The sequence below is a fragment of the Rhinichthys klamathensis genome, unplaced genomic scaffold, assembly GCF_029890125.1.
Source record: "Rhinichthys klamathensis goyatoka isolate OS25496 unplaced genomic scaffold, OSU_Roscu_1.1 h1tg000445l_1, whole genome shotgun sequence".
In the NCBI taxonomy this organism is placed as follows: Eukaryota; Metazoa; Chordata; class Actinopteri; order Cypriniformes; family Leuciscidae; genus Rhinichthys; species Rhinichthys klamathensis.
Window position 1 is genome coordinate 333,576 of NW_026606940.1, and position 26,801 is coordinate 360,376.

At 40.8% G+C, this 26,801-nt stretch overlaps 1 protein-coding gene across 1 annotated transcript in view; it reads right to left on the reverse strand.

Moving 5' to 3' along the window:
• Window positions 1-3,785: 3,785 nt before the first annotated feature.
• LOC130071483 (extracellular calcium-sensing receptor-like) overlaps window positions 3,786-26,801 on the reverse strand; it is a 39,708-nt gene continuing 16,692 nt past the window's right edge. The window contains exon 6 of the mRNA XM_056236330.1: window positions 3,786-4,690. Coding sequence (XP_056092305.1) covers window positions 3,786-4,690 — 905 coding nt within the window. The remainder of the gene's footprint in view (window positions 4,691-26,801) is intronic.

The following is a 26,801-nucleotide window of genomic DNA, read 5'->3' on the forward strand; positions in this document are numbered from 1 at the left end:
TAAACAAAAAATATAAAAAACAAAAGCATTAATAAAAGCATGCTCAAGCAGCGCGAACGGGGAAAAACGCCTATAAAAAGCATATTGCGCCAGATATCGTACAGAACGTACACACACACTCGAGTCAGCATATGATTATCGTGTTTATATTGTTTCACGTTTATTATTGAGAAAAACGATATCCACATGCAGGGGCGCCGCCAGCAATTTATGCTGGAGGGAGAAAAGGCGCTTTGCTGACAGACGTTTCAGAGACACAAAGATAACGGTGTTCTAAGTTTCTAACAGCACTTTGCGTTTTCTGTTCTTAAACCGGTCTCCCTCAACGAAACTTAAAGGAAGTATATGTCTCAAAATCATTTTGCTATAAGATAAGTTATCATTTCGGATCACGCGGGGTCCAGCTGCGCTTACCTGCAGTCGTGAATGCAGTGTTGGACAGCTGTCTTTCCTCATTCGACTGTTTGGATTTCATGTGATTTCTCATTGTGGTGATGATATTATAACTCAGATTAATTAATTAATTTGATCAAAAGTAATTCCATTTAGTAAGATCATTTTCAAGTAATTTCAAACTTCGCGAGGCAGACGACAACATTATGTGATCAAATACACACAACTTGTTAACACACTCCACAGCGCCACCCTGTGCATTTAATTATAATTGCGAGTTAGTGCTTGGGATTTATCATGGATTCACTGCATTTACGGCCAGCAAAGCAACGTAGTAAAATTCGAATAGTATTTTATTTTTCGAATAATAATTACAGATCGAATATTCGAAAATTCGAATATTCGTGCACATCCCTAGTTTCCAGCATGTTGTGTGATGCTTTCTCCGGTGTGTTGAAAGTCTCAGTGTAGCCGTGTACCATGAGTGCTCGCTCTTGTGTTCGAGCACGCGCAAGAGCACGAGCGCTCTTGTAAAAATTGGTTGCAATCTGAAACATCACCGATAGAGGCCGCTAAAAAATACATATAGCACCTTTAACATAAATCAAAATTACACATTATTTTTGTGTTGTAGGTGTTCTCTGTAACCCTTAAAGGTATTGTAGGTAGGAATTTTATAAAAAACTTTTTTCCAAATTTGTTTAAACTTTCTATATATATATCAATGCATAATTAAAATGTAAGTACTCTGATAAAAAGAGTATAAAAATCGAGTGACTCTAGACCGTTTAATCTGCACTAAACACAGCTCATTATTTCCATCCGGGACGAAACAAAGGATTTGCTTAGGCGACTGTCACTCTCTCGCAACCATGGCAACCACCCTTTTGCCACACAGGACCTGCCCACTTGCGCGTACCCGTTTGATTTGAGGAATTCAAGAGGCACGGAACCAAGGAATAGCAAAACAATGGCAGAGAAAGACCAATCAAAATTCACATATGCAGTTCGCGAAGGCAAACCAGCCAAAAAAAGGAAGACAGTAACGTTACTAGAAAAGGTAATGAACAAAAAGTCTTTGGATAAACAACGATTTATCTGTCCTCGTGCTGCGGTACTTGTCTCTGGAGAGTGATTATCAGATAGTCCTCATCAGAGTCAACAATGCTTTCATCATGGAAACTCTTACATGCAGAACACCATATATGTTATGAATCTTACACGAAATTCATCTTCATCACAGTGTAAATGATGGCAATGGAAAAACGTGTATCATGCAACCTGTTTTTAGCTTTGCCTTATAGATAACTAGCTCGTTAGCGAATCAATAAATATATATTTTAAACTTTACCAATATCAATATGCTAGCTTGATAGTGAGTACAAAAATACATCTTATTTGTTTATCTTCATAATGATAAAGTTAGATTTTTTTTATTACATGTGATTCTGACATGATGTCACAACATGCACTGCACTCCTTCCTCTCCGCTCGTCTCAGGTAAATAATGCGTCTTCAGCTCAGCGGTCGGAGTCGCGAGTTCATGTGTTTTGGGGGCGTGACTTTGGAAGGAGCCCAGAAGGGAGGGGGTGGAGTGAATGGAAATAATGAGCTGTCTTTAAAACAGTCGTGAGAGGTCTACAGACACTCGATTTTTATACTTTCTTTTTCAGAGTACTTACATTTTAATTATGCATTGATATATACAGAAAGTTTAAACAAATTTGGAAAATAGTTTTTTTTTATAAAAATCCTACCTACAATACCTTTAATGCATTGCCCAATAACAAGCACATTTTGATTATGTCCACTGGGTCAACATCTTTGAATTCTCTGGAAAATGGCATTTTGACTGTTTTATTTACAGGGAGGGTAAAATTATATATATATATATATATATATATATATATGAAAATATTTACACATATGGAGAAACGCATGCTATGGGGCATTAATTAAATATTTAAATAGGTTTCAAAAACAATTTACATATAGAGATAACAAATATATTAACAAATATTAGAAATTAGAAATTAATGTATTTACATAGATGGATATCTAAACATATTTACATAGAAAATAAATATATTTAAATATTTGCATTATATTTACATATGCTTAATATGTGAAAAATATTAAAAAGGGGCCAAAATCTAATATTTAAATATATTTTTAACATATTTCAAGATATATTTACATACAAGTAAAATATCTATTTTCTTCTATTTAGAATTAATACATTTAAATACATGGAAATATATTTATTACTAATATATTTCAATATATGTGACTTACGTATGGGTTCGACCCTCTATTTGAATTATCTTTATCTTTATCATTAACTTTGTTTTCAATAAATACTGCTGCAACTGGATTCACTCTCCGCCTCGTCCCTGCTTACACGTAACAACTGTTGAACCATTGATCTGTTGTTGTCATTTAGTTATTTATTTACGCTACCTATAGAGTAGGCAATCACAGTCACGCTGATGTAGAGCTATATAGCACATCCAATTGAAATTGCTCATGTAACTGCAAGGCTAAAGATATTTCAGGCAGGTCTTGAATGCACTACAGTTCCATATCATTTCACCAAAATATTCCAGTTATTTTAAAGATGTTGTCGAACACTGTTGAGTGCTGCACAGACTCAGTACCGTAATTCACACGTTCAATCTTTCTCTCACTCACAATCACTCACACTCTTTCTTTGGCTCCAATAACTGAATATTAATGGCCTCCGTTTGGTCTTAAATTATGCTTTGGAATCAATAGGTACTTGAGATGGGATGTATAAAAAAGTAGTTTTACACACAAAAGTTTTAGTGAAGCTAAATTCTCTAAAACAAATTAAGCTAGAGCAATTTAATAGAAATTATTTTTATGTATGTGTATTAGACAAATGAAATAATATTGGAAACAGTAGCCTTACTGAATGTTCACTGAATAAAACATTGCACTACAAATCCAAAAAATGCACTTTTAGATGGGTAAAAGAGATACACACAAGCAATACATATATTTGTCAGTGAAGTTTTTCTACCATCTGCTGCAATCTCTTCCAATGAAAATAACCAATTTTAGCACTAAAACTGCCAGATTAACATTTCAGGTAGGCCTACCACATGTCATTCATGCAAGTAACAGCTCTGTATTACACATATTACAACAATTCAGATACCACCATAAAAATCAGTATGAAATTTAAAAGAGAATATCCTAAACTATGATTTAGTGTAACTAGCAACATGAAAACCTACAACATACAGAACATGATGACTGAATCAAACACGTGGACCACATACGTCCTACAGAGCTACTTTGTACATGAACAAATTGTTATGACTTTGTCCACATTGAAGATTGAAAAAGAACAGTTAAATTAAATCAGTTTATTTGTCAAACTTTCCCAACATATGCTGCTTTGTATTTTGTTCAGGCTTACACATGATTATATAACATTTTGGTGCAAATATGCAGAATAGTAAACCAAAGCTTGAAGCTAAAATGGCAAATATCTCCACGGCTACAGTAAATTTTCCAGGAGAACTGACATAAGATGGGATAAATGTGATCCATACAGCACAGAATATAAGCATACTGAATGTGATGAATTTGGCTTCATTGAATTTATCAGGCAGCGTCCGAGCCAAAAAAGCCATCATAAAGCACAAGACAGCCAGTAGACCAATATAACCCAGAGCAGCTGAGAAACCTATAGTGGAACCCAGACTGCACTCAAGAATGATCTTTTCTTTGTAATATTTCATATTTTTGTAGGGAAATGGAGGAGATATTGTTAGCCATAGCACAGAGATAAGAACCTGTATAAGTGTAAAGGCAAGAACACTGAGTCGTTGTTGTGCAGGGCCAAACCATTTCATGACATTACTTCCTGGAAGTGTAGCCTTGAAGGCCATTAACACCACCATTGTTTTCCCCAGAACACAGGAGATACAGAGGACAAAAGTGATCCCAAACGCTGTGTGTCGCAACATACAGGACCACTCAGTGGGCCGACCAATGAAAGTAAGTGAACAGAGAAAACACAGAATCAATGAGAAGAGCAGTAGGAAGCTCAGCTCTGAGTTGTTGGCCTTTACTATGGGGGTGTCCTTCTTGCTGTAAAACAGGATGGCCACCAGTACAGTCAATCCAACTCCAAACAGTGAGAAAAAGACTAGCACTATACCCATAACTTCTGTGAATGACAGAAATTCGACAGCCTTTAACACACATTTATTTTTCTCAGCATTAGACCAATATTCCCTTGGACACTGCTTGCAGTTATTTGAATCTGGAAAGAAAATTTTGATGTTACAAACAAAAGGAAAATAATTTTATTTATGAACTCTTTGCTAAGACTTTGCATGCCAAAACTGCAAGAGAAGGGAAAGACAAAGAAGGTCTTTAAAGAAAAATTAAAATGAAAGAAAAATAACTTGTCTGTGTACCTTCAAATAATTTGTTCTCTCATTTTCGTATTCTAAACGGGAAACGAAGAAACCGTTCATTTAACACATATCTGACCCTTCTCATTAACATAAATAAACAAATCTTGCGTCGTTTTTTTATATTTTTATTTTCATCACACTTTGGACTAATCAGTAGTGTTTTTCCATTTGGCAGATTAGAACAAAGATCCAAAGATCAAGCCGTGTTGTCATCAGTTCTTATCTCTACACAACAGAATAATTGTTACAATTACTGCTCAGAGACAAGAAGGTTGAGGATCCAAATACAGTATTTAATTATAAGGGTTATCCACAATCGTAATCCAAATCCAGGCATGGGTCATACACAAACAAACAATAACAGTTAAAGGTAGTGATGGCAATTTCGAAACACTGCTTCATGAAGCTTCGAAACATTTACAAATCTTTTATTCCGAATCAATTGTTCGGAGCGTGTATCAAACGGCCAGAGTCATGTGATTTTAATAAACGAGGCTTCATTACGTCAAAACTGTTTCGAAACACTTCAAAATTTCAATGGTTCAACGCTGGGGGCGATGATCTCTGTCGACCCATGAATCATTAAGAGTCACTGAGAACCAGTGTCTGTGAGTTTTACCTGATCTCTGATCAGTTTTATACATGTGTAGATGTTTTAATTAGACATTAGTAAAATAATTAAATGTTAATGGTCTCATTTTTGTTGCATTTACACTGTTCTGAACACTAAGGGTCACCGTGGAGACGGGTGTCGGATTGTTTCGAAGCCTCGACACAATACGGCACATTTGCTTCAACTGTTTCAGTGTTCCACGAAGCCTCGATCTGCCCACCACTAGTTAAAGGCTGAAGCAAAGAGACAAATCCGAGGGAACAAACAGAGAATCAAGGCACAGGAAAAACAGGATACAAACATGCTCAGAAATGCAGTAAGACACATACAAGACTTCACAGAGACTAAGGGGGCTTTCACACTGGCAGTTTAGTTCGGAACGGGGCACGGTTCGCATGAAAAATCGCTAATGTGAACGCTGCCATGCGGACCCAGGTGCGCACTGGGGTACCGAATCTGAGACTACCTGGAGGAGGTGGTCTGAGTTCGGTTGCTCCCGAACCGTGCCGTGGTTCGCGTGAATGTGAAAGCAACACGGACTCGGGTGCGCATTTGTTCAGGAAGTAAAGTAACCTGCGCATGCGTTTTAGCTTATTGTGATGTATTCAGTTAACCCTCTGGGGTCGGCCGTCGCTCGGCGACAAGCTCGATTTTTTTCACATAGCAGAAAAATAGACTTAAAATACTCCATTTCTGGTCATACAGACTTAAGACTTAAGAAATATGACAAAATAAACTGTTAAATGTCTATTTTTTTATGTGTCCACTTACAATCGAAACAAAACATTGTGCTTTTGTAAAATATAGAAAATAAAGAGGGTGTGCTTTCTGCCTCTCCGTCTCCGTGAACTTTTTTTCTGGAGCACATCTCTAAACTTAAACAAAACGAATACTATTCACCCAGGCATGAGCAATATATCTTTATAATCATTTAAGTGTCTACTTTTAAATTATCTAATTCAAAACTAAAATAAATATTCTCTGTTTATGTAATCTATATAAAAAGAGAGAGATGTCAGCCGTTCTAATTATCGTTCTCTCTAGGGATGGGAACCGAGAACCGGTTCTTCTTCAGAAACCGGTGCCCAGTGAACCAATTCCTTAGAACCGTTAGCATGCCTGCTTAACGATTCCGCTTATCGGTTCCGCTCGTTGCAAATGTGTCATGACGTCACACACGCGCTGCGTTGTTTTAGTTCAGAACGCAGCAAACAGGGCATCGAGGCAGAAGCGCTCTACAGTTTGGTTATATTTCACGCGAAAAGACGACAATATATGAGGCGCCGTCTAGGGCTTAAATCTAACTTCATTCACGCACACATATAAAACACTTGCATACACATATACTAAGTAGTCAAACATACATGTTGAATGCTCAAACAAATACATATGAAATACACAACGACACACCTAAAGTCGCTCACGCACATACACGCAAACACGAGATGCGCGGAATTCTCCAGGCACATACTCATATGAGACGCACGCGCGCACACACACAAACTCTCCACGCAGGCACGCACATACTCATGTGAGACGCGAGCACACACAAACTCGCGCAAATACCTACTCAATGAGAAACATCACCCGAATCCGCAGCCAAAAACACATCATCCAACCGCTCTAATAATGTTCTCTGATTTAAGTATCCACACCCGATGGTCAAATTACAATTATTCTGTGTTGTTACGCGTGATTATAAATGGATGATCGTCACCTTCAACAGCGGACTCGGCGACGGTTGATGCGCACATCTCTAGGTTAACATTATACACTGATGAATGAGCGCTGCTTTTAAATGAACATTTCTTTAAAACAAAATTGATTTGACAGAATTTCATTTTCTTAATGGCATAAACAGACTTTAGTCCCATGAAACTTAAACTGGAATGTCACTGTTTCTGTCACTGTGACTTCCCGAACAGGCGAACACGCACACACGCACGCACGCACACATCACTTTTGAAGTAAAAGTGAAAATCGGAGAGTGCGCGCTATTCAAACGCAAATGATCTGAAGCAACACATTCAGACGTGTAAACGCCCACATAAACTCTGTAAAACACATCAAGTATAATCAGATTAATGTACTATGTCGTCTTGCGAGGCTGTGAGGAATAATCCTGGGACATTTACCTCAGAACAAGTGCTGGTTTATCCAAAGGATCCAGCTGAGAATTGAGTAAGTTTTTTTATTCTTGTGCTTCGTTCTAATCGCGATATATAATAGTGTATGTAAACGCAAAAATACTGTTTAAATTTGAATCACGTTTCTGTGTGTGAATGAATTAACGGCACAGATGGGCGCTGTTGTTTACTACAGCTTTCAAAAAGACTGTTTAAATATGAATCGGGTGTCTGTGTGTGAGTGAATGAATGAACGCAGAGATGCGCACTGTTACAGACGAAATGATGAAAGACAACATTTCGTTGACAAGTTTTGGATAGATTATAAAGTTTTTACACTAAAATAGACATCAAATAAGCTTTTGTTAGCAGTTTCTGCTCATATGTTAAATATATAGCAAGTTTTGTCAAAAATAAACTAATCAACTAAGATGTTGTAGTGTTTGTTCCAATGCAAGCTATATCAAAATAATTAATCCTTAACTTTGAAATATGTATGATAAAATGTATTGGCCTACTTAAAAAAAATAATACTTTATAAGACATTTATGGAAAAAGACAATTTTCTTTTCAAGATGTTTCCAACTCTAACTTTGAACCAATTCTATAGAATGGCCCATATAACCTATTTGAACAGGATTTGTTTCCAGGTATGACTAAAAATGTGCTTTTGACTTTCATTTATATTTTGATTTATATATACATACATACATACATACATACACACACACAATATATACTATATATATATATATTGTCCTTGCATTCTTTCTTGTGTGACACACCTGAATGAAAGGCTCATTAAGCAGCTCATTATGCGGGTCATTGTCTTCTCAGGTGTGCACCACCTAATTATTCATGATAAGGGGTTGGACCATTCACGCCCATCCGCATATTGCCTTTCCAAGCAAAAAAAAAAGTTTTTCACAATTTAAAACAATCTATTGTTTTATGTGACTGATTAGGCAGGATGATTTTCAGATCATTTTGAAGCAAAAACTCTAGGCGACAACATCCATTAGTCAAAAGTGAAAAAAGCACAAATGTCAGGGTATGTCAAAACATCTCAAGGACCCCGAAAACACCTTAGACCCCAGAGGGTTAAACAACAGACGCACTCTTTTTGCTACTGTAGAGAGGTTTCCGATCGCATCACAGCAGAGAGACAGCGCTCATAAAGATAATAAACGATATTCGCTTAAATACTGATACAGGCAAATTATCAGTACTGGTACTACTCAACCTCAGTTCTGCATTTGACACTGTCGATCACGACATACTTCTTGACATGCTGGAAAACTGGGTGGGGCTTTCTGGGATAGTCCTAAAATGGTTCAGGTCATACTTAGAAGGGAGAGGTTATTATGTGAGTATAGGAGACCATAAGTCTGAGTGGACATCCATGACATGCGGAGTCCCTCAAGGCTCAATTCTTGCGCCACTCTCCTATTCAACCTTTATATGCTCCCAATGGGCCAAATAATGAGAGAGAACCAAATTGCTTACCACAGCTATGCAGACGACACACAGCTCTACTTAGCCCTATCGCCTAACGACTACAGCCTCATTGACTCCCTGTGCCAATGCATTGATGAAGTAAACAGTTGGATGTGCCAAAACTTTCTTCAGTTAAACAAAGACAAAACTGAAGTCATTGCATTTGGAAACAAAGATGAAGTTCTCAAGGTGAATGCATACCTTGACGCTAGGGGTCTAACAACTAAAAATCAAGTCAGGAATCTTGGTGTGTCTCTAGAGTCAGACCTTAGTTTCAGTAGTCATGTCAAAGCAATAACTAAATCAGCATACTATCATCTGAAAAATATTGCAAGAATTACACTCACCTAAAGGATTATTAGGAACACCTGTTCAATTTCTCATTAATGCAATTATCTAATCAACCAATCACATGGCAGTTGCAATGCATTTAGGGGTGTGGTCCTGGTCAAGACAATCTCCTGAACTCCAAATGTCAGAATGGGAAAGAAAGGTGATTTAAGCAAATTTGAGCGTGGCATGGTTGTTGGTGCCAGACGGGCCGGTCTGAGTATTTCACAATCTGCTCAGTTACTGGGATTTTCACGCACAACCATTTCTAGGGTTTACAAAGAACGGTGTGAAAAGGGAAAAACATCCAGTATGCGGCAGTCCTGTGGGCGAAAATGCCTTCTTGATGCTAGAGGTCAGAGGAGAATGGGCCGACTGATTCAAGCTGATAGAAGAGCAACTTTGACTGAAATAAACACTCGTATGCAGCAAAGCATTTGTGAAGCCACAACACGCACAACCTTGAGGCGGATGGGCTACAACAGCAGAAGACCCCACCGGGTACCACTCATCTCCACTACAAAGGAAAAAGAGGCTACAATTTGCAAGAGCTCACCAAAATTGGACAGTTGAAGACTGGAAAAATGTTGCCTGGTCTGATGAGTCTCGATTTCTGTTGAGACATTCAGATGGTAGAGTCAGAATTTGGCGTAAACAGAATGAGAACATGGATCCATCATGCCTTGTTACCACTGTGCAGGCTGGTGGTGGTGGTGTAATGGTGTGGGGGATCTTAATGAAGAGCTGAACGCTGCTATGCCAGAGGAATAATCGGAATCGGAATTTTTTTATGTTTTAAATGTTGAATGTTTTTATTGTTTCAGCATGTTTATCAATCTCCCATTTCTGTCAATATAGTCATTGCACGCAACCTTAAACCCAGATGATCGATGATGTGACTTGTTTAACATGATCAACCCAGTTATTTTTGTAAGATCAACTCTGGAAGTATTCCTTCTTTCAAAAAATATAATTTGATCTAATTAATGGAGATTGCATATGAAAGTAAAGTGAGTGAGTGAAAGCATTTGGGATGTTGTTTAATTTGTATCATCTTTACTATTAATCTGGTGTCGTGCCACAGACCTGATTTAAATATTATGCGGGAAACAGAAATCCGATCGGTTATCCAGATACAGAGGCTGCTTAATGTGTACAAAGATTGGCTAATGATCCGATCTGCTTGATCGGATCACGGTGATCGCATGTTAATGCCAAGTGTAAACACAGACTTAGAGAAACTTGTGCATCCTTCTATCACCAGCAGGGTGGATTATTGTAATGGACTCCTCACTGGCCTTCCTAAAAAAAAACATAAGACAGTTGCAGCTCATACAAAACGCTGCTGCCAGGATTCTGAGCAGGACCAGAAAATATGAACATATCACACCAGTCCTCAGGTCTTTACACTGGCTCCCAGTTACATTTAGGATTGATTTTAAAGTATTATTATTGGTATATAAATCATTCAATGGGCTAGGACCTCAATATATTGCCGATATGCTCACTGAATATAAACCTAACAGATCACTCAGATCATTAGGATCACATGAGTTAGAAATACCAAGGGCTCACTCTAAGCATGGAGAGTCTGCTTTTAGCTATTATGCCAGACGCAGCTGGAACCAGCTTCCAGAGAAGATCAGATGTGCTCCTACCGGTGATGCGCGGGTCAATGTATAAACAACCCGCACCCGACCAACGTTTTAAACTAACCCGCCCGCAACTCGGAACGCAAAAAAAAAGAAAGAAAATATTGTACCCGACCCGCTTCCTGACCCGCATTTTTTAAAAGTAGTAAATGCTCATCGTAGCGTCATTGGGCCATTAGACATGTAACACAAATGTGTAAATAGCATCGCAAGAAGTAGGCTAATTGTTTATTAATAAACATGAAGTTGACGTTGCTGACTCGCAATCTTCACAGTAGTGAATGCGCCAGAGAGAAATGCACATTTCATACAGATAAGCAGAGAGCAGTCCGTTTTCTTTCGTTTTGAATTGTTCTGTTTACAAGTAGACATTTCAATATAGATATATTTTTCAGGTCTGTGAAGTAGGCTACCTTATACGCTGAGTTTCGGTTAATTTATGAGACGCGCTCCAGTTCACGCGCCGGCGCCTCCGTGTCGTGATTATCTTGTCTGCTATATTTACTTCTTATTTATTAAATCCAGGCAATTGGTTGATTAAACCAATAAGATACAATTAGTACAAATCGAAATTCACTTTAACCCCCTGGGGTCGGCTATCGCGCCGGCGCGATTGTCTCGCTTTTTTTCTTATCAGTGTAAAAGAGACTCAAAATACTCGGTTAATTTTGATCTTACATATAAGTGTTGTACATCATTAGATCCTGTTAAGTTTCTATTTTTTTTGTGGATACTCACAATAAAAACAAAGTGTTGTGCTTTTCACCAAATAAAGAAAAACAAACATGATGCGAGTTCTGCGTTCTCTCTGTCAGTGAAGTCCATTCTGAAACGCGTCCTAAGATTAACTGTAACTCCGCGATTACTTGTCACACAGGCACGAGAGGTTTTTCTTTATGAAGCTTAAATTCTCTTCTTTTAAATGAAGTAATTTATATAAAAAACAAATATTCTCAGTTTATGCAATCTGTATGAAAAGAGAGTGCTGTCAGTATTTTTTTCCCCAGCTCATTACACTTCATTACGCGTTGATCTGACACGCCCACGGAGGACGCGCGCTATTCAAACGCAAATGTCGAGGCAAGCCATGACAATGCCCACATCAGCCGTTCCACCGCGGTGGTAAAATGTGTGGTGTATTTGCTGCCTTTTACCGCTAAGAGGCGCTACAATCATAGACTCTGAAAAGTGTTTGTTTATTCCGGTTTATTCTCTCTAATGCGTAATCTGCTGCCGCACCGCGCTGATTCAGAGTGATTGAAAGCTGGTAGCAGAAGAATTCAACAAGTGAAATGTAGTTAAAATAATTCATAATCACAATACTGAAATTAGGCTACTGAAATGTAATTGAATAAATAATGAAAACATTTCAACATAAAACATTGCAATAAAAACATTTAGGCTACATGAATGAGGCTTTACAACATTATCAGCGTACAGACGGTAGCTCAGTGATCAACGCAACGACACGAGCTTCGAGGAGCTTCATTCGACCCGAGATCGAATCTCAATGTAGCATACATGTTGTTAACCGATGTTGTCCTACGTTTATATTTTCCCACCTTGATGCTTAAATAGGTAACTGTTTATATCTGTTTACTTATTTAAAGTCAAGAGTTTTGTTTGATTATCATTACAACATAAATTTGCTACATTCCTGTAGAACCGCAGCCGCTGCACAAACGACAAAAACTGATGAAGGAAGATTGTCAGCCGATTGCATCAGAAAATGAAAAAGAAGAAGCTCGTCTTTAGTCTGCTAAATTATTGTGTAATGTAAAAGAACACAAAAATTACTTATGTTTGAAACCAAGTTCGAACATTTCAAGGTTTAAATAAAGTGTCGGGACAGTTTTTTTTTAATTTAAAACAGGGTTGCATCGGTTTAGAGTTTATTTCTTTTGCGATGCAAAATAAGAAACACTAGGCTAATCTTATTCTTGCGACATTTTAAATTCGTATTGCCAAAGAAATTACAGCTAAATTAAACAATTAAAACAGTACAAAACGAAAATTGTCCAAAGAAACATATTTAAATTAAAAATATGCGTTTCTCTTTGCCTCTCTCGCGCTGGATCTCTTTTTAACAAGTTTATTTAGTCTCCCTCGCTCTGATAATACTACTGTATATGTCGCTGCGTGTCAGCCATACAAATCACGAAAAAATTATTTAGCCTTTAATTGTTGCTTCAAAGACACAGCATGCCTTGTTGAATTCACCGTACAATAACTTCAATTGAAATTTTGTGTGAAAAAAAACTTAAAATAGGCTACAATAAATAAACTACAATATTTATAATATACTAAAACTACTATTATAAATTTATATAAAATATGGGGCCTACATTTGGACACAGATTTATCCTTACAATAATTTTGCCTGCTCATCAGGCTGGCTATCCGACACTCTCCATATGAAAGAGGAACATTAACACCTTTGTTCAGCAACTGTCCCTCCAACCCCCCACAGGCTATCGGAGTCTGAGGCTGACTTAACACAAAGAGAAGTCGCAATTCACACTTAAATCGCTATTCTAGACAGTGTTGATAATGAAGGAATTAAATGGAATTACATGTAGCCTAGTGATATTTCTGTCATAAAAGTTTATTACTAAATATTTCATTATTTCAATAATTGATGAAATAAAACTGGTTTGGGGCAGCTTTTTCCAAGCAAAACTAAATATAATCTGAAAAAACGCTTGTTAATTTGTTGTCATGAACAAAATGTTCAACTCAATATTAAATTCTACAGGGATCTTTGGATCCTTACAACCAGGCATGCAATTTGTGAATTAAGTTTTTATTTGATTTTGTATTATTCAAATAAATATCGAAACACGGTGCTTCGTGGTAATGCTGCCAAATTAAATAACATTTATAGAACAATTATGAACTTAAATGAAACAATATCGCAACATTTCGACAAATACATTATTTGATCTGTTTTTACATTTTAATTCAGGGCGATTTAGCCTACATTTAATTAGAGCGAGATTTTCACCCTTGTCATTTTCTCATTGGGAAGCGCTTACATTGCATGTTTGAGTAGATCCTCTGTTCCTCTAGTTTTCATATGGATTAGCCTATAATCAGATAACATTTATTAGCCTAAATATTTAGACATTTAAAGGCTTTAGACATAGCCGATTTCTTATCGTGACTGAGCTGAAGTGGCTTTCAGTTCATTTTTGTGACGCGCAGTTCCCGGAGACAGAGACGACAGATAGCCTATACTGTTTTTGTCGTTAGCCTAATATGAATACAAGTTTACAGTTTTGAACGATGTAAGCTACTCTACTCTTATCTGTATGACCAAAAAATTACGGAGTCGCCTACTAAGTTATTTTAGCTGTAATAATGAGAAAAATAAATTAATCTAAATGAACGCGCCGCCGTGTTTGTCGAACACTAACTCACCATGCCAGAATAAAACCTGACTTTAGAAAAATGCATAGGGCCACTCGGCGTGGTGTGCCAAAACACTTAATTATAAACTTCAATATTTCATTCAAAATAATCTCAACACGCTTTGTGAAATTTGAAAAGCCGTGCATGCATTAAGGCCACTGGAACTAATGAACAACTGAAACGCTGGTTTTGATTTTATTGTTTGTCGTTTAAACGTGCCTGTTGCATATCTCTATTTTATATATTTGATATTGGTGAAGTAGCCTATAGCATTGATTAGCTGTGGAGGGAGGGGTGTGGGGATTAAAATAATTCAGCAGAAGCAGGGATGTTTAGACCAGAAGGAAATCACAATCCCCCCTGGCAAATCACACTTTACTTAAAACAATGTTTTTAAAAACTCTAGGTTAGGGAACAGACCTCTCTGCCATGCGCGCGCACGGTTTGGAGCACAATATCTGTCTCGCATGCACGCTCGCTCTAGATAGATTACGGGATATTTTAACTAATTTGCGGTATAATAACTAGTCGATCACGAGTGGCTCAACAGGTATCTATAGATAAACTATATCCTTCAGGAATTTGACCGACCGGGTTGACACTTCAGCGTGAGAAATCGGGGGTGTGGCATGAGAGCCTGGAATAAAAAAAATAATATATATATAGCCTATATATATAGGCTATATATAATTTTTTTTTTTACAGAACTGCTTTTGAAATTACGATTGGTAGCCTATTATTATACAGATGCAAAGTCGTTCTGTTGGATACTATTTTGTTTTTTTGTATTTTTACTTAGTGTGAAATGGAAATGCATGATAATTGTATTTTATAAATATAAGCAAAAAAAAAAACTGTATGGTGTAACAGAGTTTTAGAGCTAGACAAATCTCTTTGCAATAATAAATATAAAATTTACAGCAGACCATGTTTGTGCGGGATTTGAACCCGTGTCATCTTGATGATGAACCGTAAGTTCTACCGCTCAGCTATGAATTTTTTCACTGAGAAATACCCAAACGTCTGTTTCTGACATGAGCGAGAAAACGTTTTGTCTTTAGCCTGTGAGAGTGTAGGCCTACTTTAGCCTTTTAAAGTTTTAAAAGATTATATCTTATCTGTATGACCAACAATTTGTTGTAGGCTTATTTGGAAATTACCATAACTTGTAGTATTTCATCCTTAGGCTACTGTTAATAGACATTAGCCCCACTTACGTTTTGCTAAATGTCCCTTTGCGCCACCTGGCGGTCATTTCGCGAACGACTTTGCAATGCGACTGGTTTATTTTTACCGCGGTGGATGGCTAAAAATGGTATGTGGATGGCTAAAAGGTGTGACTATAAATGTGCTTTTGGCTTTCATTTAAATTTTGATTGTTTGTGTATATATATATATATATATATATGTGTGTGTGTGTGTGTATAAACATTTATTTATTTATATACACTACCGTTCAAAAGTTTGGGGTCGGTACGATTTTAAATACTTTTAAAAGAATTCTCTTCTGCTAACCATGGCTGCGCTTATTTGATTAAAAATACAACAAAAATCAGTTATAGTATTAAATATTATCTCCAGTGTAAATCAGCTGTTTTCTGTGTGAATATATAGTAAAGTGTAATTTATTCCTGTGATCAAAGCTGAATTTTCAGCATCACCAGTGTCAGTGTCTTCAGTGTCAAATGATCCTTCACAAATCAGTATAATATGAGGATTTGATGCTCAAGAAACATTTATTATTATTATCAATGTTGAAACAGTTGTTGGTCTGTCAGTTGTACAGTTTTTTTGTTTGTTTTAGGATTCTTTGATGAATAGGAAGTTCAAAAGACTTTTGTAACATTATAAATGTCTTTACTGTCACTTTCGATCAAATTAATTATTCCTTGATAAATAAAAGTATTGTTTTCTTTCCTCCAAAAAATAAAAATAAAATTCTCACTGACCCCAAACTTTTGAACGGTAGTGTATATATATTGTCCTTGCATTCTTTCTTGTGTGACACCCCTGAATGAAAGGCTCATTAGTATGCAGACTGCTCAGGTGAGAACTGCCTAATTATTCATGAGGGGGTTGGGCCGTTCCGCCCATCCGCATATTGCCTTTGCAAACAAAAAAATGTTTTTCACAATTTAAAACAATCTATTGTTTTATGTGAATGATAAGGCAGAATGATTTTCAGATCAATTTGAAGCAAAAACTCTAGGCGATAACATCCACTAGTCAAAAGTCTTGTGGACAAATATTTAGTATGTTATTTGTGGCCTTATATTATAAACTTTATTTTTTAGTTTTTTCAATAACCACGCATAAACAATATTCTCTCAAAAATACAAACATGTACATACATGTTGCTCACATATTATGGTAGCCCTGTGTGTGCTATATAGAGTGTAATTTCACCTGTGCCATTAATATGTTTATAAGCAACTGAAAAAAGCACAAATGTCAGAGCATGCCAAAACATCTCAAGGACCCCGAAAACACCTCAGACCCCAGAGGGTTAAAGAAAGGCTTTGTGTCTTCTGTTTGAGGTCTCTGTGAAAGTTTTAAAACAGTCTTTTAGTGCCGCTTCAGAGCGGTCACGTCCTTACATTGTTTTTTCCTCATAAATGCGAACACGAAAAATAAAATAAAATAAATATTTTATGTTCTGTGGAGAGCCAACCCTTCTTCATCCGGTGGGTAGTATTACTTTTGATTTGTGCAGTGTAATTCACAGAATTACAAAAAAAATATTTTGCCTCCTAAAAGTTAAATATTTGTTTTGTCACGCATGAATGCGTGTGTAGCCTATTTCCCTCATATAAATATAAAACGCATGTGTAGACTGATATGTTTCTAATGTCTGGACTCCTTTAAGGGGGTATGGATAAACAGACGTTTCAATATATTGGTAGCCTATTAAATGCATTTTCTGAGAATTTATAGGCCTATTTCAAGTTTTGACTGCAAATGTCACGTCCATAACGCTGGAATTCCCCAATTTTAAATAATATATCCTCAACTAGTTTTGTTGTGTTGGTCTACGTATTTTATAATGTTAACTTCAAAATTCAAATAATAGGCCTACTAATATAATTTAAAGATGTGGTAGCATTGGATCTGGACGGGAAGGATAACTCTTAGAGTTGGAAGGGGTGTCGTCGCGTTTCTTTAGGTTCGTGGATCTGAGTGTCGTGATTTCGGTTTCATATCGCATATCGTTACATTTACATATCTTTCCTCTCTCCGCCTACATCTCTACCTGCAGACTGAGCTCGTGCGTCATCTTCGTGCCAGTTATTCAGCCAATAAAGTGTAGGCCTATGTATTTCAAAGAAAATTGTGTCTAGTAGCTACTATATAAACTACAAAGGTTTAATTGACATCTTTATTTCAAACGACCCGACCGACCGCGATCCGAATATCATTAAAAATATTATTGGATGACTCGTAACCGCGGGTAACCACGGGTGACCGCAGGCACCCGCTCATTTTGGATCAACCCGCGCATCACTGGCTCCTACGGTAGTCATTCAAATCCAGACTCAAAACACATATGTTTAGCTATGCATTTACTGAATGAGCACTGTGCCACTGTCCGTCTGACTGTTTTTACTGTACTTTATTTTATTTTTTATTCTAAACTGTTTTAATTATTCTTATTTGTTTTGATTATTTTAAATCCTTCTATGTAAAGCACTTTGAATTACCATTGTGTATGAAATGTGCTATATAAATAAATTTGCCTTGCCTAAATAAAACACTTGTAAGGGATGATAGTGTTGATGATTTACCTTGGATACGAGCAAGAGTGAGCCTGCAGTGTATTCGTGCATTGCGCGTGGAATCAGGGCAAGAAATTTGGAAATCCACTGTCTCCTCTAAAGAGTCCGTTTGCAAGCAGCAGAAGGCCACCTTATGTGACACACGCACAGTAAACCTGTATTGTTCACTCAACTGCGCATAATAGCAGCGAATTAATAAAAAACAATATTGACCCACGTCCTGTTTTCTATCATGCGCCGTGCACGTTTGCGATGACGTAACATGGGGGCGGGGGGCGGGGAGGGGGGGGGGGGGGGGGGGGGGGGGCGCCAGGAACAAACGCGCTCGGACCGCAGCAAACGAGCCCAGTGTAAAAGCCCCCTAACAGAATGAACCAGGCTTTTATAGGGTGAACTTAACAGGATAATGAGACACAGCTGAAAACAATGAGGGCTGAGAACAATGAGAATTATGGGAGAATTATGAGGCCTTGTCCACACGGACACGGGTATTTTTATAACCAGAGTTTTTCCTACAGCATTTTAAAAAAAAATCCCGTCCACACATGCTCGGTCTCCGTCTACATGAAAACGCAAAAACACGTATCAAGCGCGGTCAAGCGCATGCCACGCCAGCAGGCGGCGATATAAACCTTAACCGTAAAGCCACGTTGGCCAATCAGAAGCGCAAATCTGACGTCAAACACAGCGGATAACGGCGCACGCTCTGACGTCGCAAGGCAAAAACCCCGGTTTCACTGTCTACACGACAACACTGTAACCGGCGTTTCTGAAAATCCTCACCCTGGCAGGGGTTTTCAAAAATGTTCGGTTTCAGTGCGTTTTCGTGTGGACGAACGGCCGAACTGCGTAAAAAAAGGGAATGACAATAGTCTGATGTGGAGTGCTCTCTGGGGGCTCTCAAGGGCACTCCAGCTGGTGACCGTAACAATAACAGTCATCTGATACAGTTGTTCGGATTATTACAGAGTTTATTGCAACTACATTTAATCTCTATCTCATCAAACAGCCAGACTAGTAAATGGCTCGACACAAACCATACCAGGGCAGAGCCTAGACAGTGCTTTCTTATGTGTAGGCTATACATAAATTTGTGTGCCGTGAAACACTAATTTATCGTATTAAATAATAATTTACGTGGCATCTGCTCTCACAACTACCCCTAGCCGTTTTTGGCACACTGCCTGTTTTATTTAGCTGACCAACTCTCAGAATCTGCGGCCTCTCAGAATCTGCGGCGGCCTGGACAGCGCAGAGAGAATGCATAAGTTACAGTGAACCACAGAGCAGAATCGATTCAATGATAGACTATGAAATAACACTTTGAACAATAAAGCCAGAGATGAAGAGTATTTTTATATTTCTTGCCATGTATCACCGTCATTAATTAAGCCAAATATACTTAAATAATTAAGTATACTTAAATAATTAATACTATTATTTAATATAGTTTAACACTATAGGCTGTTTCAACCAAAGGCATCTTGTGCTGTAGAGGTGGCATAGAAGCAGCATTTGAAGTTGCTTTTGGATGTAGGCCTATTTACACAATTTAATGCTGCTCAGAGAGGTCAGTAAATCTTTTACACAGCAACTGCAAATGCATAATACAATGAGATTAATTTTATGGTTTAAACAATGTTTTGAATACAAAAATCTGAAATAAATTACAAGATGAAACGATTATGAAATATCACCAGTAGGTGGCAGAAAGTCACTGTGTTAATGAATGAGTCATTTTATTCAATCAATTCGCTCGAAACGCTGACTCATTCAGTAATAAAAGGCTGTATGGCTGGTGAATCACTTACTCAATCGATTTGTTCAGAAATGAATCACTACTCTGTGTGCTTATGCTGCGAGTCGCACAATGATCTGTGACTTTGCTTTAGAAGTTTAGCTGCCAGAAAAAATTGTTTTGAGTGATATTAATGGGATAGTTCACCCAAAAATGAAAATTAGCCAATGATTACATTCTTCTTTCAATCGGATACAATCGGAGTTATATTAAAAAATGTCCTGGCTCTTCCAAGCTTTATGGCAGTGAATGGCCGTTTCTGTTTTGAAGTCCATAAAAGTGCTCCATACGGCTCCGGGTTAATAAAGGCCGTCTAAAGCTAAGCGATGTGTTTGTGTACGAAAAATATCCATATTTAAAACTTTATAAAGTAAAATAATTCCACGGATTCCACTAAAGTCTAAAGCGCAACTTATGTGAGTAATGCGACATACTGCTGAAATTTACGCTACGCCATGACGCACTACGTTACTTCCGACGTCATAAATAGCGCTTTAGGCGTAAGTGGAATCCGTATGTTCTTTTGGCCGGAAGCTAGTTATTTTGCTTTATAAAGTTTTAAATATGGATTTTTCTTACACAAACACATTGCTTCTTTTCAGAATGCCTTTATTAGCAGTATGGAGCACTTTAACTATGGATAGATGCACTTGTATTGACTTCAAAACAGAAACGGCCATTCACTGCCATTATAAAGCTTGGAAGAGCCAAACATTTTTTTAAATACAAAATGTCCTCGGGTTACGACTGTAACCCTTGTTCCCTGAGAAGGGAACGAGAACTGCGTCGAATGACACTTTGGGGGAACGCCCCTCAGCGTAGCGCCTCTGAAGTATGAATGAAACTAAGCCAATCTCCGATTGGTGTTGCGTCATGACGTAATGTGTGACGGCACATAGGCGGAAGCTATAAAGGGTCGCCGGCCACATGAAATGTCAGCTTCTGTGATGAAGCAAGCACTCGCAGGCAGGGGAAGGCGTGGCCAAGGCCAAGGGACGCAGTTCTCGTTCCCTTCTCAGGAAACAAGGGTTACAGTCGTAACCCGAGGACGTTCCCAATCGAGGGAACTCCAACTGCGTCGAATGACACTTTGGAGGAACGAGTGCCCACTACGCCACAACGTGCCCTGCCTGCCCTAGTGTGAAGCTGCTCACAGGCACACTTAGGACGAGAGCACAAGAGAGCCGGGTGTTGACGGAATGTCCAGACTATAAAACCTAATAAAGGTATGAGGGGTGGCCCATCCTGCTGCATCGCAGACCTCCTGGATGGGGGCCCCTGCGAGAAGGGCTCTAGAGGACGCCATGCCTCTGGTGGAATGAGCCCTCACGGCCAAAGGTGAAGGCATACCGCGCACCTGGTAGGCCGTGGAAATCGCATGGACAATCCAGTTGCTGATGGTCTGTTTTGAAGCGGGAAGCCCCTTCCTGGGCGACCCGAAACACACCAGCAACTGGTCCGACTTCCGCCATGAAGAGGACCTCTGAATGTAAATACTTAGTGCTCTGACAGGGCAGAGCATGTGAAGTCTCTCTTCATCCGCCGTCACGTGAGGTGGAGGATGAAAAGCCTGCAGAACCGTAGGCGGTGCCGCACTGGACGGCACCTTAGGCAGATAGCCGGGCCTAGGGTGAAGGATGGCCTTAATGTTGCCTGGAGCAAACTCCAGGCACTCGTTAGATATGGAGAGCGCCTGGAGATCTCCTACCCTCCTCAGAGAAGTAATGGCCAACAGAAAAGCGACCTTCAGCGACAGGTTCTTGGCCTCAGCCGACTCCAGCGGTTCGAAGGGGGCCTCAGCCAACCCTTCAAGAACCACTGCCAGGTCCCATGTGGGAACCCTGGTACGAGCCGCAGGTCTCATCCTCCATGCCCCACGGAGGAAACGTACGACCAACTGGTGTCTCCCCAGAGGCCCATCACTCAGAGGAGCGTGGAAAGCCGCAATGGCAGCCACGTACACCTTGAGTGTGGACGGGGTAAGACCAGTGGAGAAGCGATCTTGGAGGAACTCCAGCACTGAAGCCACTGGGCAGTTAACTGGGTCCACCTCACGCTCCCTACACCAAACGGTGAAGACGTTCCACTTTAAGCCGTACAATTTCCTCGTGGAGGGAGCTCTCGAGCTGAGTATGGTCTCCACTACTCCAGCTGATAGGCCGGCCTCTAGGTACTATGCCCCCTCAGGGGCCAGACCCACAGTTTCCATAACTCGGGCCGAGGGTGAAATATTGAGCCCTCTGCCTGTGTCAGCAGGTCCCTCCTGATGGGAATCTCCCATGGAGGGCCGTCTAGGAGCAAAATTATATCGGAGAACCACACTCGGGCCGGCCACAACGGGGCTACCAGCAGTAGACTGATCCCGTCGCGACGGACCCTCTCTAGAACTCCCGGGAGCAGAGCGATCGGGGGAAATGCGTACAGACGTAGCCTCGGCCACGTCTGCACCATGGCATCCAACCCCAGCGGGGCTGGATGGGAGAGGGAATACCACAGTGGACAGTGGGTCGTCTCTCGAGACGCGAACAGGTCCACTTCCACTGGGCCGAACCTCTGAGATATTGACTCCACCACCTCGGGGTGGAGTCTCCATTCCCCGGGCCTCAGCCCCTGTCTCGACAGGATGTCTGCTCCCTGATTTTGACTCCCCGGGATGTATGTTGCTCTTAGAGACAACAGTTTTCCCTGGGACCACAGGAGGATCTGATGCGCCAGTCTGCATAGAGGGCGAGGCCTCAGACCCCCCTGATGGTTTATATAGGCCACTACCGACATGTTGTCTGACCTCACAAGGACATGATGACCTTTGAGGTCCGGCAGGAAGCTCCTCAGAGCTCGGAACACCGCCAACATCTCCAGGCAGTTTATGTGCCAGGAGGCATGATGGTCCTGCCATAGGCCTGTCATAAAGCGGCCGTCCATGACCGCGCCCCAGCCCGTGAGGGAGGCGTCTGTCGAAACGGTTCTCCGGTGACATGACGCTCCCAACACTGGACCTTGGGACAGAAACCAAGCTTTCTTCCACATAGATAGGGAACGAAGGCATCTGCACGTAACCCTGATCATGCGGAACGGGTTTCCCCTCGGGGAGAACCCCTTGGTTTTTAACCACCACTGAAGGGCCCTCATGTGCAGCAGGCCGAATGGAATGATATTGGACGCTGCTGCCATGAGCCCCAACACTCTCTGGAAGTGCTTTACAGTGATGGCTTGGCCTAGCTTTATCCCGGACACTGTGGTCAGGATGGACTCGATCCGCGCGGGAGACAATTGTGCCCGCATCGTGACCGAGTCCCACACCACTCCCAGGAACGTGGTTCTCTGGGCTGGTGTCAACACGCTCTTTTTCGTGTTGAGTCTCAACCCCAGGCTTTGGATGTGGGCGAGGACGACATCTCGATGCCGAACCGCCAGCTCTTGTGACTGTGCTAAAATCAGCCAGTCGTCGATGCCCTGAAGCCTCAGCGGTGCCAGAGCCTCAGCCATACATTTGGTAAATGTGCGAGGGGAGAGAGCTAGGCCGAACGGAAGAACCCGATATTGGTAAGCTTCGCTCCCGAAAGCGAACCTCAGGAACTTCCTGTGAGATGGAAGGATGGATATGTGGAAGAATGCGTCCTTTAGATCTATCGTGACAAACCAATCCTCGGATTGAATTTGACTCACGATAATGGGAATAGTGAGCATCCTGAACCTGAATCTTCTCAGAGAACGGTTCAGGTGCCTGAGATCTATTATTGGACGCAACCCCCCATCCTTCTTGGGAACTATGAAGTAGCGGCTGTAAAACCCGGACTCCCTGTCCGGTGGAGGAATACGATTTATAGCCTCCTTTGCCAGCAGGGAGTTTACTTCCTGTTCCAATACCCGACCCTGCAATGGGTCGACTACAGTCCAGACCACCCCGTTGAATCTGGGTGGGCGGGAACTGAACTGCAGCCTGTACCCATTTTGAATGGTGCGCAGGGCCCAAGGAGAAATATTCGTCAGATTTTTCCATGCCTCGAAATATTTTACCAAGGGAACCAGGCTCTCGAGCCTGGTTTCGGGTATTAATCGGGATTCGTTCTCGGCCCCCTGAAGCGGATTCCCGGCAGGGCTGAACCGAAAACGATTCTCGATGGGCGGACGCGAATGCTGCCTGACCGCAAGCCTGTGGGGCGGACAGTGCAGCCTGCGTTCGCTGGATACCGATGTGTCCCGAAGCGTGTTTAACGGCGGGAGAGCAACATCGATTTCCTGCGGGCTCCGCGAAAGAGACGACCTCGGTCGCTCCACCACGGGTGGGGCCGCCCGCAGAGAACCTAGGCTGGCTAGGACCTCTCTGAGGAAGCCTTCTTAACCCTGCAGGACGACCCTCAGGTCGCCCTGTTTAGGCTGAGGCTTCGCCTGAGAGTGCCGTCTATGCCCCCAAGCTCCTTGAGGAGGGGCTCTAGAAGCGGTGCTCTTTCACCAAAAAATACTGTTTTAATATTATTACAGTCTCGTAATCTACACGCTGCCTCGGCAAACGCGAGAATCGAGCGGTAACAATATATTTGGCTTTCATCCCTCGAGAAGAAAGTCAACAGGTGTGAGGCTGAAACATCCGACAGCGCATGGTTAATTTTGTAGGCCTACGCGTCGAGATATTTCTCAATGAACACTGCCAGCACCCTCAGGAGCTGACTGTGAATGCCTCGCACAAAACAGTATTATTTCCCAGATTTTGTGTCCCTATTATTGTAGACTCGTAATCTACGCGCTGCCTCGGCAACGGCGAGATTCGAGTCATTCACAATATATTTGGCTTTCATCTCTCGAGAAGAAAGTCAATGGGCGCGAGGCTGAAACACCCGAACACACGGCTGTGTGTGCGTCGAGATATTTTTCAATGAACACAGCCAGCGCCCTCAGGAGCTGACTGTGCATGCCTCGCACCCACACAGAATTCACGCGCTGCCTCGACAAACGCGAGATCCGAGTCACTATAGATTCTTTATTGCAATGCAGACCTTAAATCTACGCGCTGCCTCAACAAACGCGAGATCCGAGTCACTAGATTCTTTATTGCAATGCAGACCTTAAATCTACGCGCTGCCTCGGCAAACGCGAGATCCCAGTCACAGAATCTAATTGCAAAGTAGACTCGTAATCTACACGCTGCCTCGGCAAACGCGAGATCCGAGCCACTATAGATTCTGTATTGCAATGCAGACCTTAAATCTACGCGCTGCCTCGGCAAACGCGCGATCCCAGTCACAGAATCTTTATTGCAAAAGTAGACCCATCTACATGCTGCCTCGGCAAACGCGAGATCCGAGCCACTAGATTCTGAATTGCAATGCAGACCTTTAATCTACGCGCTGCCTCGGCAAACGCGAGATCCCAGTCACAGAATCTTTATTGCTGAGTAGACCCGTAATCTACACGCTGCCTCGGCAAACGCGAGATCCGAGCCACTAGATTCCATATTGCAGTAATTTAGGTCAATTCTTATGGGACAAACAACACCAAATAAGACTGACAGTTTGACACAGAGCGCTTGCTGAAGAACAAAAAGCTGACATTTCATGTGGCCGGCGACCCTTTATAGCTTCCGCCTATGTGCCGTCACACATTACGTCATGACGCAACACCAATCGGAGATTGGCTTAGTTTCATTCATACTTCAGAGGCGCTAAGCTGAGGGGCGTTCCCCCAAAGTGTCATTCGATGCAGTTGGAGTTCCCTCGAAAGGGAACTCTGATTGTATTTGTCTGAAAGAAGAATGTCATATACACCTAGGATGACTTGAAGGTGAGTAAAGCATGGGCTAATTTAAATTTTTGGGTGAACTATCCCTAAATATGCTACATTCTCTCTGCACTGTCCAGTGTGTCGCACAGTTTTGCATACATATTTCAAGAGTTGGTCAGCTAAATGAAACAGGCAGTGTGCCAAATAGGTAGGCTAGGGGTAGTTGTGACAGCAGATATGACGTAAATTAATATTTAATATGATAAACTAATTTCACGGCAAGCAAATTTATGTGTAGGCAGAAGAATGTGGCTCTGCCCCAGTATGGTTTGTGTCGAGACATTCATTAGTCTGGTTGTTTTATGAGAAATAGATTAAGTGTCCTTGCAGCAGGGCTCGAGACTAACGGCGTCCTATCGTCCTGGGGACGATAGAAAATGTGTTTAGGACGAACAGAAATATTTTCCAGGACGCCTACAGGACAAAAAACATTTTTGTATGTGTGTTCATTTATTACTAGCCTATTAGGCTAACTTACTTATGCCAAATGCCAAAATTAACCGACCAAGCGCTGACTACAACGGAGCGCGTCTTCTCATGCTGTTACTATAGTTACTATCACTGGCCGGCTACTCACCCGGAGACTTGTTCCGCGGTACATCTATCAAATGGCTTAATGACATCGCAAATATGTTGCGCTGGTTAAACAACGGATATTCAATGAATAAAAAATAGACAAAAATGTTAGATAGTGACGATTTAGGAAGAGATCCAGTCAGAGATGTCCTGCGTTTGTGGTAGATGCGCACATTTGTATTAACGTGCTTATCTACCCAGCGGCACACGAGTTGGCATGCACTGCATGTCTCATAAAACGTTAAAACATGTAAACGTCTGGGAGAATGAGTAGAGCGCACATATATCTGAATAAGAGTGACGACGCAAAAAAAAAAAAGCTCTATTCGGTGCGGTTTTCTGTGCGCACACACGACCGAAGCGTCCAGCCATAGACACAATACAGCACGCGAGGACTGAA